This window comes from Phoenix dactylifera, chromosome 6 (genome assembly GCF_051530095.1).
Source record: "Phoenix dactylifera cultivar Ajwa chromosome 6, Ajwa_hap1_PhDact_Kaust_v1.1, whole genome shotgun sequence".
Classification (NCBI taxonomy): Eukaryota; Viridiplantae; Streptophyta; class Magnoliopsida; order Arecales; family Arecaceae; genus Phoenix; species Phoenix dactylifera.
In genome coordinates this window covers 35,103,038-35,122,919 of record NC_143195.1, presented here as the reverse complement: position 1 = coordinate 35,122,919, position 19,882 = coordinate 35,103,038, and the positions used below count along the sequence as shown (strand labels likewise).

Here is a 19,882-nt window from a genome sequence, read left to right as displayed (position 1 = left end):
CATCCCTCTCATGTCCTCTCTTCTCTCTCTCCCCCTTTGCCACCCACCAAACTCTCCTCCAAAAACCTTTACAAGCTAGTGGAGACCATCTCCAGATTACCAAACCATGCGTAGTGTGAAAGCTCTTTTGTTCAGGACCAGAGCTCTAATGACGTCGATTATGTCCAATTCCCACCCAGCGAAAAGGTAGGCTGCTCACTCAAATTTTAGCAACGCACAGGTTTCAAGGTTTAAGAGCAAATTACCTGCAACGTCCCTCCTGCATCTCTCTTCCTTTCCTGAGTAACTACCAGCATCAGTTATCGGTTCATCATGCTTCTCTTAATTTATTTCGAAGATGGTCATTTGCGTCCAAGTAAACCTCAAGTCACAAGCCAATAAAGTAACAAGAAGTTGCAATCTCAATGTCACCGGATAATATAGGTTCTGAAATAAGATTGCCGATAGCCAACATTTGGACCATCCAGATTCTCACGCAGCAAAATTATGCTTGGACCAGGAGAATGAGCTTGCTTCCACACATCCATATGCATATACTGGCATCTTAATCACTTCTCAACACTAAAAGATTGTCTTCAGGCCAACCAATTAAATCTCCAAACCATTCTAAAATAATCAAATTCATTATAAATGATTTACCAGTCGATAGCATTAAACAATATTTATGAATATATCCATCACCTAATTTCTAATTCACCTTTTGTATTATTATCATTTTTCCCTTTCACTTTTTAATAACCTAAATCCTCTGTTAGCCTTCACTGAATGCCTTTTTTTTTTTGTTCCAGTATCTTCAAATTTCACACTGGCTGGATCGTCACCGATGCGGAACTACAGTTAACAGTCCAAAAACAGAATGCTACGCTTGAATACACCTCGGGAATCAAAATAGAATGTTTTTTTAATATACTTTACAAACTTTCCGTCACCAAAGGGTAAATGTAGGTTACATGATGCAACGCTGATTGGCAAAATGAAACATAAAATTGCAAACTATATATGTGGCAAAATCAGCAATAGACACAAACATAGGGTTGGAGTCAAATCTTCCATAGCACGACCCCAATTACTATATGATATAGTACAAATATTACGCTTAAGCTGTTGACTCATCCTCATCTGGCCCATGATACTGCCTCGATTTCATCCCTTGCAGATTTATACAATTCAAGCCTCTTAGCGCATTGCAGCCTGCGCTCCATCAACGCTGGATCCTCATCCAATAGCTGTGCCAGCTGTTTGCCCTGCATAAAAGAGCATAGTTATTATGGAGACGATATAAAAGAGAAGGGGCTCAAGATACAGGCAACCATGAAAGAGAACCTCTTTTTTCCCCACTACTGTATAGAAGTGATTGAGCAGAGATCGCTTAGCTTCTCGAACTTGACAATAGACCGCTGCCTTTGGAACAGAGTTCTTGAGCGTTTCTGACACCATTCCTATGTAAGACGACACATTTGACGCTATCCTCCTGAAATGTCCATCAGTATATCGATCAACTGTAGGGCCAGTAGGATTCCCTCCCTTCTCCACTTCCTGTGGGAGCTTCCGGAAGAAATCTACTGTTAAATATGCTGCCTCCATGTCAACCAACCGCAGTACTGTTTTACGGCTATCCTCACGGAATCTTTCCAAGGCTTCATAAGAGGCAGCTGCCAGTTCATTTTGGAGGGTGGGAAATCTTTTCAACTCCTGGCATTTGAACAATTAGTTTGTTTTATGTTATTCAGAATGACAATGATCAAGATGGTTGAAGAAAAATGCTTCCCACTGACCTGAGTCTCTCCTATCGACTTCCTTACCAATTCCTTTAACACATAATGCACCTGCAAAAGAATCTCAGGAATGCAACTAAAATCAATTTCTAACCCAAGTACAAGACAATCATATGGAAATTGTAGAATTGAAGTATCTTACAGCATCCACTGATGCTTCTCCAGGGCCCCTAAAATAACTGAGTGCACTCTCAATGAGGCGACGGTAACCTTGTTCAGGAGCAATTAGATGGGGCTGATATCCATCTGCTTCTGATACCACTTTCTTCACATTTTGAATAGAAAGATGCCGGTCAAATGGAAGTTTCTTAAGAGCAGCAGGGAGTTGATTGTCAAAAACTCCATATATCCTATCACCACCTGGCCGCCTGTGATTTGTATTGCATGCATATCAGAAGCCAATTGTAAGATGCATTTTTTGATTATCAAATATTGTTGATTATCATGTACATAATAAAACAATATTAACAGAATTCTTTTAAAAAACAATTCAATATTTTGTAGCGAAGGTTTTCTTCCCTTGTTTTTACACATGGATTCAAGTGTTGATGGCATGGATGTGATGCCCACTGGTTGGCACAACAAATCCTTCTCTATGGTCAAAGCTTAAAAGTTCAACACACACGCGCGCACACATATATTCTATGATTTACATGAGTTTCAACAGTTCATATATATTGGTTTTCTTATGAGAAGCCTTCCCTATTGGTTAAAGTTTACAATTTGATTTTCTAAATCAACAAATACAGTAATGCAGTTCCCCAGAAAACCAATCAAGTAAATACCATACTAGATTATTAACACTACGCAGGTTAAGTCTTGACATCGAAAAGAACATGCCAATATTGGCTTTCAGAGAAATGCAGCACCTGCCCCCAGCCCCCATAAGGGAGCTAAAGCAAACATCACCAACTTACTTCAAACAATGATTGTGAATCACCAGTAGCATAACAAGTCCATCTAGACATCTGAACCACATCTGAGTTGTGCCAAACTGTACTTAAAAACAACAGTAAATTTTATGGATACAAAAGTTTAGAATGTTATCGTCAAATGAAGGGGATTCCAATACTTACTTTTCTCATAGGTCAACTTTTCTTAGAAGAAGCAGGACTTCTAAAGTTCAGCTACAGGATAGTTCTATTGTACAAAATGATGAATAAATAAGGGATTAATTTGTTCAAAGCTTTAGAGATAAATGGAATGCTGTGGCCTACTCTGGTCCACATGAGCCGCCTTCTATACCTAATGAAAATGTTTTTAAGAGATGTTGGACCCAAGTCCAAGCTAATTCATTAAGCTAATGAAAAAGTAAACAGCAAGTTTACTCTCAAATAGAGAAGAAACAAAGGATAACAACTCAAGCAAAACCTGTGAGGAAGAACAAGAAGCCACATAAGACAATACAGGGTCAGAGGACAAATACTCCTCAAATTAGCCCACCCATCAGCCATTTCCCTCCACTAAGCATAAGGCAGGTTTCAGCAAAGAGAGCTTCTTCTCACTGCAAACACTTGACCAACTATTCAGCAAAAACTTCACACTAGCAGTAACCTCCCATGGTTGGCTTCTGATGACCTGAAAAAGCCTTCTATTGCCCTCCAGCCATAAGGACAAAGTCACAACAATGAAAGCACATTCCATCCTTTATGAAGCCTAACACCAAATGCCAAAAACCCTCAACCCTATATACCCTGTACCTATTAAAATATCATAGGAAGACAATGAAAGGTTAACTGCTGCAGATACTGATGATGAGATCGAATATGCTGTGAGTATGGCTTCTGAACAAGCTCCTGGACTTGAGTTTCCAGCCGCTTTAAAGTCTTTTGGTCAATTATCAAGAAAAAAAATAGTTGCTGCAGTGAAGAAATTTTTCAGCAGAACAGGTTCAGTGCAAGGGAGTGACAAGCCTTTAATCCCAAAGAAGAATGATTCAATGGTTCACAAAAATTACAGACCTATCAGTATACTCAATGGCCGGTTTAAAATTGTTGCAAAAATCATTGCAAACTGGATGAAAGGCCTTCTCCCTCAGATTATATTAGATAATTAGGGTGGAAGGAACATGTCAGATAACATTCTTCTTGCACAAGAAACGCATAAAAAAGAAAAGTTATTATGGCTATAAAGGTGGATATGGAAATGGCATGTGACATGCTACATTGGCAATGCTTATGGTTGGTTCTTCAGGGTTTGATCTTCTCCATTAGGTTTATTAAATAGATAAAGGGTTGTATCACTTAAAGTTCTTTATTTACTAAATGGAACCCCTACCTACCAATTTCAATCCTCTATGGGCCTTAGGCATGGTCCCCCCTGTCTCCATTTCTATGGGGCTACTTTGAAGGATAGTGAATGTTTAAAACAAATTTGTGAGGAAATATTGACTTTTTTCTGCAAAAATAAATGAACTTAGAGAATTTGACATACAATTTAACCCTTCCACTCCAGTTTCTACTCAGTAGGATATCAGTCATATACTTGGGATTTCAATCAAGAATGAACTATGGAAATATTTGGGAGTTCCTTTATCAGGCACTTCCATGAATTGCTCTGACTTTAGCTATCTGTTTGAGAAGGGGTTCCTTTATCAGGTACTTCCATGAATTGCTCTGACTCTAGTTATCTGTTTGAGAAGAGTCATAAGAGAAATGGAAATTCTTATCCTTTCCTGGTAGAACTACTCTTATACTATGTCTTACTTTCCACTTCCATGTATGCTTTAGCTAATTGTGTTACTACTTTAGAATGCTAGACAAGTTAGAATCTGAATTTAAGGCCTCCTTATGGGGACATTCTATGGATAAGCGCAAGCAACATTTAATATCTTGGGATAAAGTTTGTCAGAAAGAAAAATGGGAGGCCTGGGTTTACATTCACTAGGGGCTAGGACTGTCTTAATGGGCAAAGTGGCTGGTCATCTGGTTCTTCAACCTGAATCTCTTTAGGCCAGTATTATTTTGGCCAAGTATAGGTTCAAAGGAAGCTGGCATGAATTAAAAAGGTGAGGAACAGCTCGGCAATATGGAAGGCCATCTGTCAGGGTACAAAGTTTGCTAAGTATGAATTTATTTGGGTAGCGAGGTCTGGTAGGGATATCAACCTATTCAATCATCCTTGGCTCTCTAATGTCAAGATGGATAATTATAAGGGTATGAAGGTGTCTAAAATGATAACTAATCAGAGAACATCGGATGCGCAGAGATTAGCTGAGATATCTCCACAGGAAATGGTGCCTAAAATCTCAAATTCCCACTGCTGGAGGAAGCAGGAAGGATCAATTGACTTGGAGTGAGAATATGGAAACTAAGGTGAAGCTGAAGGCAATTTATAATCTTGTGGAACTGTAGAGCAAAATTCTGATGAATGTTCTTGAATATGGAAGCACCTGTCTGCCCCAGGTGAAGTATTTTTGGTGGAGGACTAAATGGGCAAGAGTCCCTTCTAAAGCTGTGCTTTAAGAGCCCTTCTCAATCCAGCACAATGCTTCTGTGATTTATGCAGCAATAATGAAGAGGATATTGGACACACTATTATTAGTTGTCCATTTTCTTATAGTGCTTGGAGGTCTATTAGTGACCAATGCAATATCAACTTCCCTAGCCATCATTACAGGGTTATACGTTTCTAGATAGTGGAAAAATGGCATGCTGGCTGCCAGGTTATATACTAGATGGCTGCTTTGAAAGGCAAGAAATGAAAGCATTTTTCACCTGAAGGTAGTAACTACTGATGCTCTTTGTACTATGGCTAGTTACTAGGCAAAGGAGTTCCTGTCTACTGTTTGAATTAACTCACCCAGCATGAAAGCAAGGCATTGGAATGGTTTGGGGCTCTGAGGAACTCCACTGCAGAAGCTGGTTTTATTATAAGAGATTAGAATGGTAAACTTATTCATGCTGCATCTAAATGTCCAAGTAGTACCTCTGTCCAGAAACTGAACTATATGCTGCTTCATGCGGACTCTGTACAACTGTTTTCAAGTACAAGGTAACTCAGATAGGGCTGGAAGGGGGTTCTTATATAGTGGTTCAATAGATAAATAATCCAAGGTCTTCGGGTCCATAGCATCTCCCTCTCCTCAAGGATATTTGGCAATTCAAAAAGGTCATTCAGGTGTTCGTAGTTATATTTTTAGGGAGGGCAACCAATCTGCTGTTTGGTTAGCCAAGGCAGTATTAAAGGGAGATGTTGAGGTCTCAAAGCAGGAAGTTCTTCCCCCTAAGCTTTCTTCTTTAATATCAGCTAAGGCTTGTGGATGCATCTGTTTCGGATTTTAGTTCTTATACTCCATACCCATTGTAACCGGAAAAAAAAAAAGTGAATCACAAATAACATGATCGATCCATCTAGACATGTGAACCACATCCGAGTGCCCAGATCATGTGCCAAAATGTGAAGTCAGGACTAAGTCCAAACAATATTATGGAGCACGATATGCTAATCATATTTGTGTAATAGTTGCATATAAAAAGATAGTTAAAACTCCATACATGGTTTAAAAAACACATTTAAGGACTTTACCCTCCATCTAGATGCTCTTTGAATATCTTGTCAAATGCACGACAGAGTTCCAATATGGTGTACAATTGAGCCTGAAGAAAAACAAAAATCATTATAGTTCCAATAATAATATTTTAACTTCATCAAATTTCTAAACTTCATGTTATATGCATATAAATGCCTCACCCCTGCATCAGCAGCAATGGGTCTACCAAGATGGTCCAACTCCGATTCAAGTTCCTCAACGCTTTTATTTATCAAAGATGTGATACTTGGAATGCGTGCCCTGATTACAGACTCCAGATGCTGAAATCCAAGTCCGTAGTTACAAATGCCGCACTCTCCAAGTTTTCAAACAAAGATACATGCATAAAAGTTAAGGAGCCAAAATATGTTACCTTTGAAAGAAGCTTAGCAAGATACTCTGACCCCATTTTACTGGCTAAGTGTGAGTAGTCAGGACTAGTTGCAAAGTATTCCCTTTCCTTCCGCCTGGCAACAATCATGTCGACATTCTTATTGATATCTGCTTGAGAACGGTTAACAATCCCAACCCAAGGGTGCTGCAGCCTATAGGCTCTTCCTTCAAGAACCTTTATAGCAAGCAATAATGGGATTAGCAATGGTAACCACATGTTAAGGTTTTCAGGAAAATCCATAAAGCCCTATTTGAATTCAATTTCTCAATTTTTTTAATTGTTCTCAGTTCTTAAACCTACATCAAGTGCATTTGTCCCCTTGTCCATCAGATCAAGCTTTGTCAACACTCCAAAAGTTCTTTCACCTAAACAAAGCTCAAATGTGTTACAAAAAAGAAAAAGTTCAAAGGAAGCCCATTATGCAAGAGAAAGAATAATTTTTCACAAAATGATTCTCATGCGCCTGAAAAATGCTTTATAAATTTTATTATTATCAAATGTGCTAATTACAAAACAACAGTAGCAGCATGACCATCATGATACTAAATTTACCACTTTTGCTGCTAATGTGACATTGTACCTGTTGGATCCACTTCCCGAGCAAGTTTAATGGCATCAGATGTCGCGATGTCTTGATTGGCAGGAGATATTGCCAATATAATGCTATTGGGCTGCAAAAGAAAACACATATGGTAACACTTGAAGAAATCGATTTAAAATAATTTAAGAAAGAGAAAAGCATTCAACACTCAAATGACATCAAAGAGGCAAAATTTTCATTAATGAATGAAATCTGAGAATTCCGTATATGTCCAAATTGGGGGAAATAATTTAACAAATATGATTTTACATCACATAACCACTTAGCAAAAAGACTCAAGCTGTATGCATACCATGCCACATTTCATTCACCATATACAACAAAAATTAGATAAATCTTTACAATTTTATCCTTGACCACATGATAACTTGTCCTTATCAATCAAAACAAACATTAACAAGATATGAAAATAATCCATAAACATCATTCATGATTTCTCTTGTAAAGATACAACCACTGATGTCAAATTTTAATTGATGCCTGTAGCTCATTACTATGCGAGACAGGTACATGGTTTCTTGGCTAGAAAACACGTTCAGGGCATGAAGAACCACAAAACTAGACCCACCTACCCATCTCTCATCCCTTCCCAATCCCGGGCAACTGGATTTCAGATCATGTCCGATCAGTCCTGACCAGACAACGGGGACTTGACATTGATGATCCAAGTTGTTGGATCTGATCTACTGCAACATCGACGGTACTGTCTCATACCGTTCGGTTCAAGGTGTACCGAGCCGTACCAAGGTTCTTGTTTTTCAGATTCTAACTTACCTGCAATTCTACTTGATATAGATTATGGGTTCCTCATGGAGCTCTTTCCAGCTGATACCCATAAATGATTGGTTGCTCGTCAAATAGACTCCATCTCTTGACATAGGTTTTCTGAATGAACAATAGTGGGAACTGGTCATTCTTTATTTTAAATTCCCATTTAAGTACCAAAAAAAAAGCACTCATTGCTTTCAAAAACCAGAAATAAATCACTCTTAGAAGCAAAAAAGCACTACCATGATGACCAAGTTGATAAAACTTTTACTTCTGAGCACAAGGTGCATTAATTAGCTAAGTAGAACCTCGCAGTCTTGACAACATAAACAACCTACAACTTACTATTTGTACTTTTTTTGGTGAGAATTATACATGTTATTATCATGCACCTTCTGGTGCTAAGACATACCTTCTCGACATATGAGCGAACCATATTTTCAATATCTTGAACAATGCTTTCAGGTTGCCCCTCTGAAAAAGACAATATTGTTTACATTTGATGCTTAGAGTTCTTATATGGTAAACCCATAGCTAACTGAAAGTGAAAATGGTATTTACCTACAGCAACCTTTGTCAGACCAGGTAGATCAATCAGTGTAAGGTTCACAACTGCCACAGTAAAAGAAATCAGTGAGCAGTGTCAAGATATGACATATACGGACCATAAAAATCTATGACAGACCCAGAGATCTGAACATATAGAAACATAACAAAGATAAGACATACGACGACGGATTTATCATCAAGCAGAAAAACCTAATGCATAGAGACAAGGAACAAAAACAACAATATATCAGTAGCATTCAATGATCAAGATCTACTTCAATCCAGTTGGCAATATAAAAAAACATGAGATAGAGATTTGAGCAATTCATGTTCAGTTATAGCTGTTTTGATTATAAGGAAAGGTATAACATACTCGGTTTAGTAATTACCTAGCAAAATTAGTTACCAACAAAGAAGGGGCATTTAGTTCAACTTTAACATGCCACTCGTTCGTGCTGAGAGTATTGCTAAAAATTGAACAATTACCATTGCCAGAAGTATCAGCAGACAGGTCTGTATGTAGGATCTTTGAATAATTAATGTAGTAACAGACTAGTAGATATGTCCGAATGCTTTCTTTTAACAGCAGATATTGGGTCACTGGTGGCTTGCATCCCTCTTTTTTACACTAGCACAGGCAACGATTTTGAGGCTTGAAAAAGTGCATTTGCACAGTTCTGTTTCCTATGATTATTTGGTTGTTCCTCTCTTTCGTGATAGTACTTGCGATATGCCAACTGAATAACTACTACTGCAACTTTATGAATATAAGACAACTAAAAAATATTGAAAAAAATCAAAAACTTAACCAGAAATCTTCTACATCAATCTGCCAGCTGAAAAAAAATGACTTCAAGTAATGAAGGTAAGGGATAAGAGCTATCCAAATGCAGTCAACATATATACTTCAAGAAATGCATCAGTTGCTAGTGCATGCCCTGGACAGTTTAAAAATAATTATAAGAAATTTCAGCAAAGCTTCACGCAAACAGAAACAACCACCTTATCACATTATTTTATGTTAAACACAATCGAGATGATTAATGAAATGATGCTATAGTACAGATATCAGAAGGTTGTGCAAAATTTCTACTATACTTCTCACTCTACCGAAAAAGCGCCTGAAACGTAAAGGAATCTACGAGTAGTTTCAACGAGTTGCCCTATAAACCGCCCAAGAACAGAAAGAAGAGAAGGAAAAGTGAACCTGACAATCAAAAAGAAAGTCACCCATTTTAGTGAGCGATGGTTGATCTAATTCAAAATATTCATGCACCACTTCTGGGATGTAATCTTTGTTTCTTTCTATCTCTATCGCATTAATTACTCACTAAAGGCATCCAAATACCTTCTCTCTCAAAAAAAAAAAACCTAGTTGGTAAGCACGTACAATGCGCATGCATGAATAGTTGAATACCAACTTGTATTTATTGCTACAATGAGATTCAATTCCAAATATTAAAACAAAATTCAAATTCAACCACAAAAGTACATTGCAAAACAATTTACCTGAATGCATCAAGTAATAAAAGTCATAAGGATGAAAATTGATTATGATGAAGAATAGGAAATATCAATTGTTTAATGATGGATGTCAGTTAAAAGAGAATAGTATAATTTTTTGACACAATAATGGTTAGTTTAAATCTTCTCTCATAACAATGGTTACCCAAAACCAAAAAGCATGGACATACAAAATTTGCTGTCCTGATGTGGATAAAGTAGGTTTTTGTTTGATGAATAGTGAGTTGAGCAATAACACTATTTTATAATAAACATGATTGTGGCTTTTCATCTTCATTATTTGAATGCACATACTTTTAATTGAATCTAAATGCATGATAAAAGAGTATCTTTTATTATCAAGCAATTACTCAAGCAAATAAAATTATTACTTTTATATCATTTTCCAATACTTTTCAGTTCCACCCTAAATTTATTTCCAAACAAACTTGATCTAGGATAACAACAATTTTCTTGGGTCCATTATTTGGCGATGCTGGCCTTGTTTCCTTGAGACTAGGATAGATTATATGCAAGGAATCAAGAAATCTTTTGAGTTTAGTGCAAACAGCTATAATGTCTATTAGTTTCTTCTCAAAACCAGCGAGTTTGTTACCCCTATAACAAGGAATAGTCTTCAGCAACAATTGGACAGCTATCCTGAATGTAGCCCAAGATCATGGCCTTCAAAAAAAATCATATGTTTCACAGGCATTTCATCAAGCACCTCTATGGCTGCACCCAAGTTCCTCAATTTCAAATACACATGGAACAAAGCAGTCCAAGTGCTGAAACAGCGATTAGCCTTATTGTCCAAATACGGTGCTGGACTCTAGTCCTTATTGATTTCGACTACAGAGATGCCCACGAAACAGATAATAAATAGTAAATAATACAAAATCACTAATCTGGATCTGTGAGGGTGACAGCAGTGGGAAAGAAGATGGAAGAAAAAGGGGTAAAGAAAATCATGACACCATGATATTTAGGTTCATCCTAACCAAATAGTGACTCAATTGTCAAACTCATAGGAACCCAAACATCGTTATCGCTGGATCTAATTGCCAAACCCATTTCAGGGGAGAATGATTTGACTTGTTGACCTTCCAACTTTATAATAGGACAATAGAAAACAAGATGTTGAACAACCAACAATGACAATAACTATTTTATAATAGCTACATCATATTGACAGAAGATTTTTTTTGAATTTAAAAAATTGACCATTTTGTTGTATTTATTTTGGTAGCAACGACCTTGGCCACTAAGCCTTATCCATCCTTTCTTTGGTCAGCTTAACGGATCAACAGATTATCCATTCGAGATTCAGAATGTTTTTCAATCAGCTCTCAACCTGATGAAAACCCTCCATGAATTGGTGTTGATTTCTAAACTTTGGGCACGAAGGGACATCCCAAAATCTTGCAAAGTCAGAAGAACCGACCTTACTGGTTATACAGTCTGAACTCATGTAACCCAGGAGCAACACTCCAAGATTAGGCAAGGCAAAGTTGTTTATAGGGAATACCATTATCTATCAGGACAAGTTATAACCAAGGGAGAAACACAATTACCTCTTTTTCCCCCTGAGAAAAGCAAACACAAGCATACACTATTATATGGCAATATTTTTAAATCTTAATTTGCATCTAAAAGTTCTCACTGAGTTGTAGTTTATATAGTAGCATGTTGACCATATAAAGAAGCATTCAGTTGCCTTTAGCTTTAAACAAACCAATTAGGGGAGCCAAAAAATGATGTATGCAAGACTTGCAGTTCAAAGATAATCTTTGTCCTGAAATTGTGTCATAGACCAACAGTTGCAATTGGTTGTCCACTCAAAATATCATCAGTCATATCCTTTTGAGTTTTTGGTATATTCTAGCGATCTGACTTTTTTGGTCCTCTGACCTTTCATCAGCAAGGGCAGAGATTCTCAACTCATAGGGTTGTAACTGAGTGTCCAATATTTCAAAAGTAAGCATGATTGTTTGTGAAAAGTCAGAAATCCTTTCCAAAAATGAGGACAATATAAACTCAATTAAAGTATAAAGGGAAATAGAGAGAAAAGATTGAACAGCAAAATAGACACATGGAAGACTATACTAACGAGATCATGAAAGCAGTGACAGCAGTCAAAGTTCACGATGTTTGTTCAAATGGTTACAGTGAGCATCATATCATGCATACTGATAACCAAAAGGTAAATACCAAGAAAGGAAAAGAAAATATTCGCAGATATCTATACCATTTGGTGAATAAATGCTGAGATGAATGGGAACAGGAGAAATTTGTTTTGTTTTCCCCGTAAGTCTATCAGTTTCGTCTTGAATTTCCTTGCGCACAAGAGCTACAAAAAAATGTAAACGTTAGAAGAGAATTTGATTTACATATGTTTTATTAAGATAAACAATAATTGCAGATAATGTTAAAATAATTTATATTGTTCTCTTGCCCACACATTTTGCACTTGCATATAGCCCAAGTTTATCATCGATTTATATGTAGTTAGAGCCATACTATGAAATTTAACTTGCCAAAGGACATGAGATAATTTAAATGTTCATGCAAGCAAGATGTAATTTCTAAAGTTGCATGTGAGTTGAGAATAACAAGATATATCTCAAGCCCCACAAGTTTTGAACCCGAGCAAGATCAGAAATCTAGACCTGATATCTAGACTGTTGATTAAAACCAAGTGTAAACCTAATTTGATTTGAAACCAGTAAAATTCAAGCCCAACATAGCTAGACCATAACTTAATCAGATTCAATTGGACGTAATCCCAACTCAATATACAAAGAATCTTGTCATGTCCATACAAAAGCAGCAGGAAAAAAAAGTAGAAAAAGAGTGAACTGGGATTCAAAGAAAAACGAAGTAGTGGTCTCATGAATGATAAGGCTTCAAATAATATTGAATTTTAATATTGCCAGATCGTAAATGATACTCAAATAAAACAGAAATTCACCTTAGCTTTTCGCATTGATTGTTGCTATTCAGAACACGAGGCAAAAATAAAAGGAGCGACAATTAGTAAAAACTGATTCACATAAATACAGCATAATAAGATGTCCCCAAAACCATTACAATAGTGATTATCTCATTATAATGGCTCTTACTTTAAAACTGGACCAGAGGAGTAATAATTATTAGAGGCCGGACATGACTATAGCATTATTTTTGTTCTTTGGCTTTAAGTTGTGGATGCTTGAAGTGTTATTAGTAAAAGAAAAGTATACTTGGATTTGGTTCAACGATTTGTCTCTCTTTTCTTGTTCTCTCTCTTCTTTTGACACCCCCCTTCTTCCAACCCCAGTCACTTTCTCAGTTAATTTTAGATGCATGTACCAAAAGAACACAACAGAAATAAAAGGATCATCCCCTGTTTGTCTATATTCTACTACAGCTGTTCTAATAAATACCTTTCCATCATTAAATGCATTTGACTTTAATCTAGCTTATGATAGACCTAATAAAATATGGTGTGATGTTGCATTTTTCCCTCTATAAGCTGAGAGCAGAATCTTGCCTTTTGGGTATGTTGCCACTTTCACTTACGAAAAGATCATTATGCTGACAACAACGTTATCAATTTACAACCATACCCATTTTCTAAGAAAAGGGAAGGGGGTTACCCCCACCCAACCACGTAGGTGTAAGAGAGTGGGATTTGAATCCAAAACATAGAGTAGCCCAATGACTTTACCAACTGCACTAGTTGGCACTAACAACTTGTTCATCTCAAGGGCATCATATGTGAGGTCATGTATATGATTCATCCTCTGTTCACCTTTAGGTCGTGTTACCACGCTTCCTTTGACTATCAACAAGTTAATTGCTATGTAAGATTAATGCACCAAAAGGCAACTTAGGCAACCATACCGGCAACTATTTAAGGGGCCACAAATTAATCTAAGCAACATCTAAACATGGTAGTGTTATAGGCAACACCAATCATCAAAAAGTTGAAGAGATTAAGTTAATTTTCATACAGATTCACTCAAAAAGGTTAGTTATTTAATAAGTTGAATTCTCTAAAAAATAGCATAGATGGCTGCTTGGACCTAGTAAATAGCCCCCACCCTCCCTGACCCAGCACAAAGCACCTCAACAAGGACCTAGTAATCCTTCCTGGGCAGCTTTGACCCATTTAAACGAGCACCAAAGTGTCTCCTGATTCATCCAATATAAGGATGAACTAATATGGATTGATGTGGCTAAATGTGGGACACGTCTTAACGATTTATAATCCTCAAATGCTCATACAGGTACTACTTTCTGTAGTTTGTATGAAATATGTTATTCAAACTTCAACTTCTATCAGGTCCCAAAAGAAAACAGATCAAAAATATCTAACACGACAAAGAATTTGAAAGATGAGCAGAAGTGCTAAATTTGAACTTCAAGGATAAGCTTTAGGAAAAATACAAATAGGCAAACATTGAACTAAAGTATTGCTATGAATAGATTGATATGAATAAAAAACGAACAAGACATATATGGAGGTATTGCCTGGAAAAAAATGAACTAAGAGTTGTGGTCAAAGTTACATGGAAAAATCACAATAATAGAACAGGAAACTATGGAAGAATGGGGAAAAAATAACAATTATCCTGCTCATAAAATCTATAGACCATGGAGAAGGTTATAAAGCTGATGGAGCCAGACCATTACCCCACATACTAATACAGAATGTGCATGATTCTGAATAATGTTTGTATGACCTCTACTTATGACTAGTGATTGAAATCCATTTAAACATCACTGATGGTTGTTCCTATAAGCCAGATCCATCTGTACTGAGAGACAAACAACTGGTCAGTAATTACAGAATACCCTCTTTCTTGATTGGTAAGCATTCAGAAGAAGTGATTGAATTATAGTTGCAGCAACAGAAGCAAAAAGGCCGACACTGCTGCTCAAGGTTTAGCATAACAATCAAAAAACAGCAGACATGCTAATATCAAGATGCCCCACAATTATTTATGGACTCTGAGCCCCAATCACTTTGTACTGATTCAGAGAGGCAATAATCTAAAAAATATTAATTCAAACAGTCAACCACTTTGCAGCAGCACTCTCTCTCAGCCAAGAAAGTAAAAATAGTTTATATGATTTTATCTATGTAAAGCCTAAAACTATCTAAGTCCAGCCAAAATACTTTGAATCCCTACTCAAAATTTACAAATTTACATGACCAAAGCAGTCAAAGCACGATCAAAATGTTTCGTCTCAGCAAATGATATAAAGCATAAGTAACTCGTATCAACGGGAACAAGATTGGGAAAATACAAAGTAGCTCTGACAAAACTCCTCTTTTCGAGCAAAGGGAATCACGTAGGAGTTCTTAACAAAGAATGAAACTCACAGAAATCAGTGAATCTCCTCTTCGGCAAGTGAAGGAACTCGGCATACTCCACCTGCCCTTCCTCTGTCTTGTGTAGCTGCAGCACCAACGGCCGCCTCGTCACGATCCCTTCAGCAATGGGAAAAAAAAAAAGAAAAATGTGTTCTTTTTTTAATACTAAAATCAGTGGTTAGAAAATTAAAAGAATAATGGTATTATAAAAAAAAAAAAGTACAAGAGAATCAAGATTCGAGCACCCTAACCAGATCCACGAGGAAGGAAATCGCGCCCAACAATGCTCTCCAAGACCGACGACTTCCCAGAGCTCTGGTCTCGAACCGCACCAACATCGAGGTCAGAAGACCAAAAAAGAACAAAAAGCACTGTAGCTATGCCATGCATCAGCGGATAAAAGATTGAGTTCTGAGGGAAAGAGAACCTGTCCTCCGACGACAGCGACGGAGGGGAGCGCCTCCCAGAGAGTGGGCAGGGTTCCCTCGGCGCCACCGTAGTCGCCGAGGACCGTGCAGGCCCTCTGGATCCGATTCACGAGGCCGATCAAGCTCTCCATGGTCGTCATTCCGATGCCGAAACCCTAATCCTAACCCTAGAATCCGAAAGGGGAAGGGAAGTATCGAGAGAAAGAGACCTCGGGGAGACGATCACTTCTTGTTGTGGGCGGTGATGGAAGCTTCTATTTCTCATTCTAAATTTCTAATATCTTTTGGTCGCTCTCTCTCTCTCTCGTTTTTATTCCCGTTATGTCCTTCTCTTTTTATGCCACCGCCCACCGGCTGTGATCGGTGGAAAATTCTGGGAAAATTGACGGTCCGTCACGACATAGGAGACGGCGTTTACTTATTCCCAGTCCACAGCTGGTCTTTTCAAAATGTTTCAGATTCTCCGTTAAGGGCTTGGGGATGAGGAGGGATTTTTACCTCCTAAATTCGTTGCGGATTTTTTAAGCTCTCGGACGGTACGAGGCCCCTTGGAGCGTGATTGAGACACGTACGGCACAAAAATGATACCGTTTTACCGTTGCATGGTCCGTGGGCAAGGGATCCATCGTCAAATTGGATTGCCCTGGAAGTGATGGTTGTATAAAGGTGAACCAGGGCCCAGCTTATTAATAGCAACCTTAATATAATTCACCATACAGGTTGAGACCAGTCATATTTGGCAGATAGAATCCTAAGGTCCATTTGGGTTTAATGCTGATTATATCCTAGTTTTAGTATATGTAACAGAAACTTTAAAGCATGTTTTGTAGCTTCTTCTAAAAAAATTTTCAATATTTTTTGTCCTAAACACTTTTATACGATGTTACTAAACTTTTTTTTTCTTCGTGCTCTTGGCAACACTAAATATGCCGTCAAAGTCACAATTTTTTGCAATACCCAACACACTCTCAGAGGCATAATCCAATCCTAACCATCTCTGCCTCTATATGATGTTAATAAAATATACCAAAAAGGCAAGCCCTTAAAATATCGGGTGCCAATCAGTTGAGTTAACAATTGTTAGTTTTATGGTACTATTTTATATCTTTATAAAGATTAGTTTCGTGTATGATCATGATAGAAATGTTATCCTAAAAGTTGCACTGCTCATGCCTCTTCGATCCAAATCCAACCTATATGGAATTGGCACAATGATTTTCAATTATAATTAGACCAAAGTATGACATGTTGGCCCAACTAAGCCCAAACAACAAACCAGGTTTAGTTTGGCTAAACGCGGCATGACATGTAAATTGATAAGAGTTGTACAGTCCATCTGGCTAGAGTAAAATGAGATCACAAACATGAATATATTTTCATAGCTAAATCATTCCGAACTCGTTCTTTAGCCTTGAGTCACCGACTTTGTATATGCTCAAACTTAGTCCTAACAATATTTTTAATAAAGATATTATAACTGTTACAATGATCATTATAAAAATAACAGCTAATGTAATACATTATTTCTTTCTATTAATAAGATACTACTTTTGAAATTTATTTTTCATTGAAGTTCCTTCAAAAAAAAATGATCTTATGGTCCAAAAATAATATTTATATTTAAAAAAGAAAGAAGAAAGATAATATTGTTATATCTCCATTATTGCTCCTTATTTTTCATTATAATACTGTTATAAGGATTATTATTTAAATATTAAAACTTGAATTTTTTTTAGATGAATGAAGGTGTTATTTTTACAGTTACAAGGGTAAATAATAATTTAGTGGGATCGGTTGTAAGTGTAATAATATATTACTTAAAGCTCGGGCTCGGGCCCCAGGAATTTTGTTTGTACCTCAAATTTAAATTCAAAATTCAAAACAATGGTCAGGGAGTCACGTGAGAAGTGACAGAACATGCGCTGTGGTCATTCTCATTCATGTCATCTATTGAGTTCTCCACTGCCTCAACAGTCCCCGAGGGAAGCAACTCTCACCGCACGCCCCTTGCGTTTTTCCTGCCATTTGTACCTCCTCTCGCCGTTTTAAATGGCCTCGTTGCCCCACCGAAGTCAGCACGACTCCCGGTGCCAAATACTCGGCAACATCATTGTTATTTAAAAAAAATTTGCAAATGGGCAATATTCGTGAGGCATTTGATTCGCGATCACAGTTAAAATTAAAAATAAAATAAAATAAAAATAAAAAAGTATTATATTTTTTTGATAAATAAAATTTGAATATTAAGAAAGAATAACAAATAGTATTTAGAAGGTTGAGACATTTTCATTCTCTTGGAGAATCAAAATAGAATGAAATTATACCCAACCAAACGGTTAGAATAGAAAACTGTCGTTTCCATTCTCATTCCAAAATTCTACTCTTCTCAACCAAACTTGCCTCCAATATATCCCATAAGACTAGCCTTGGCCCAAACAATGTCGGGCAACTCATTGGCAACCAGGGTTAAAGAGTGAATTATTACAAATAGTGTTGGAGCAAACCTAGTCCATGACCCTTATAATTTAGGAACCACGATAGTATGGATTTATGTGGATTGACCATAGATTTATTGTGGTATTTATGATTGAATTTGTGGTACTTGTAATTGACTTTGGATGTATTTAGACCCTTAGCCTAGTAAGGATCACAAAGACTTAAACGGAGGAAATATATAAGTATATGAGGATCTACAAACATATGTTTAGTCCTACATTATTTATACAATGGGTAGATCTTGAATACTTATATAGAGCCAAGTAACTCAAATAATACCTTCTCACTAGCTATTTTGGGTCATATCCTCTTATTAGTAGCTTGTAGGAAAAAAAACATTACATCAGCTATTGCTTAAAAAGAAAAAAAACAGCTAGAAAAAAGATATTTGCATGATTGCTTGAAGAAAAAATAAGAAAAGTCATAACAGAAAAAAAAAAAGAAGAAGAAAAAAACCTTTACAAATTTTATGTGTCGGCAAACTGGGATATAATTGCATAATTGCTTCTTACTTCTTCCATTATAATGTTTGGTGTGCTTTTCATGCGTCTTACACAAGGTAATTCTCTCATCATTTTTTTTTCTTTTGGTAGACGGAAGTCATTAAACCAATTAAGAGTAAAAAAATTCGTAAGCAACTCGAAATAAATTATCTAACAATTCAAAAGAATCTCTCTTACAATTGTCAATGAAGTAGGTCCCGTGTAATCAACAACATAAATCGCCACCCAATCTGCAGCTCGATTAGCTTTTGTATAGATATGTTTTACTTCAAAAGACCGAAAAGATGCTCCCATTCCTAACCAATCTTGTCTCAAAAGGTGAATATTAATCTAAAGATGTTGCAGCAAGCCACCTAAAAATAGGCTAATAAAAGACAAGGAGTGTCCCCCCAAGATAGTATGAGAAGCCTTGAAAATTCTCGTTACACATACTATACCCTTCCGGCGCATGGTTCAGCCACAGAAACTAGTAATATCAAACAACCTAACATCTCATGCTGCCGCAGCCTCACCACTCAACACTCCTAATAACAAAACTCTCTTTACCTGTTTAAAACACCATCATCAAAATTAACCTAGAGGATGGTGGATCATATTTTTTTTCCAAAGATTAGAGAATGCAAGCTATTTTTTTTATCATCTCAAATAATTAAAACTTTTGCATGTAATTCAAAGTTTAAAACCGACCTAATAGCCTTCAACTTAAGCTCTTGCAAATTTGTTTTTCAATGAAAAATAGGAACCGCGCTATAACGCCACAAGACCCACTTCTCCCATTCGTGGGTTTTGAGCCAATAGATATCAAACAAATGTTTGATCAGTGCAGAAAAACAAATTGAATTAATGTTTCATACATTTTTTTTTTTATAAAAGAAGGGAGGGTAACTAATCACCCATTCAGATTTCATTAAGGGAATGATATCAACTAAGCATTACGAGAATAAAAAATGTGAAAAACCCAACGAAAAAGAG

General features: G+C 36.8%; 1 protein-coding gene across 1 annotated transcript; it reads right to left on the bottom strand.

Annotated features, from left to right (window-relative positions):
- Nucleotides 1-879: 879 nt before the first annotated feature.
- LOC103723634 (phragmoplastin DRP1E) lies at nt 880-16,253 on the bottom strand. The gene is made up of 15 exons (XM_008814599.6): nt 15,911-16,253; nt 15,735-15,798; nt 15,493-15,600; nt 12,370-12,471; nt 8,631-8,681; nt 8,482-8,543; nt 7,281-7,371; nt 7,001-7,065; nt 6,680-6,874; nt 6,468-6,587; nt 6,303-6,373; nt 1,918-2,143; nt 1,776-1,826; nt 1,324-1,692; nt 880-1,244 (listed from the first exon to the last, which is right to left on the bottom strand). The coding sequence occupies exons 1-15, from the start codon at nt 16,049-16,051 to the stop codon at nt 1,116-1,118; spliced, it is 1,845 nt and encodes a 614-aa protein (XP_008812821.4). The 5' UTR covers nt 16,052-16,253; the 3' UTR covers nt 880-1,115.
- Nucleotides 16,254-19,882: the final 3,629 nt, after the last annotated feature.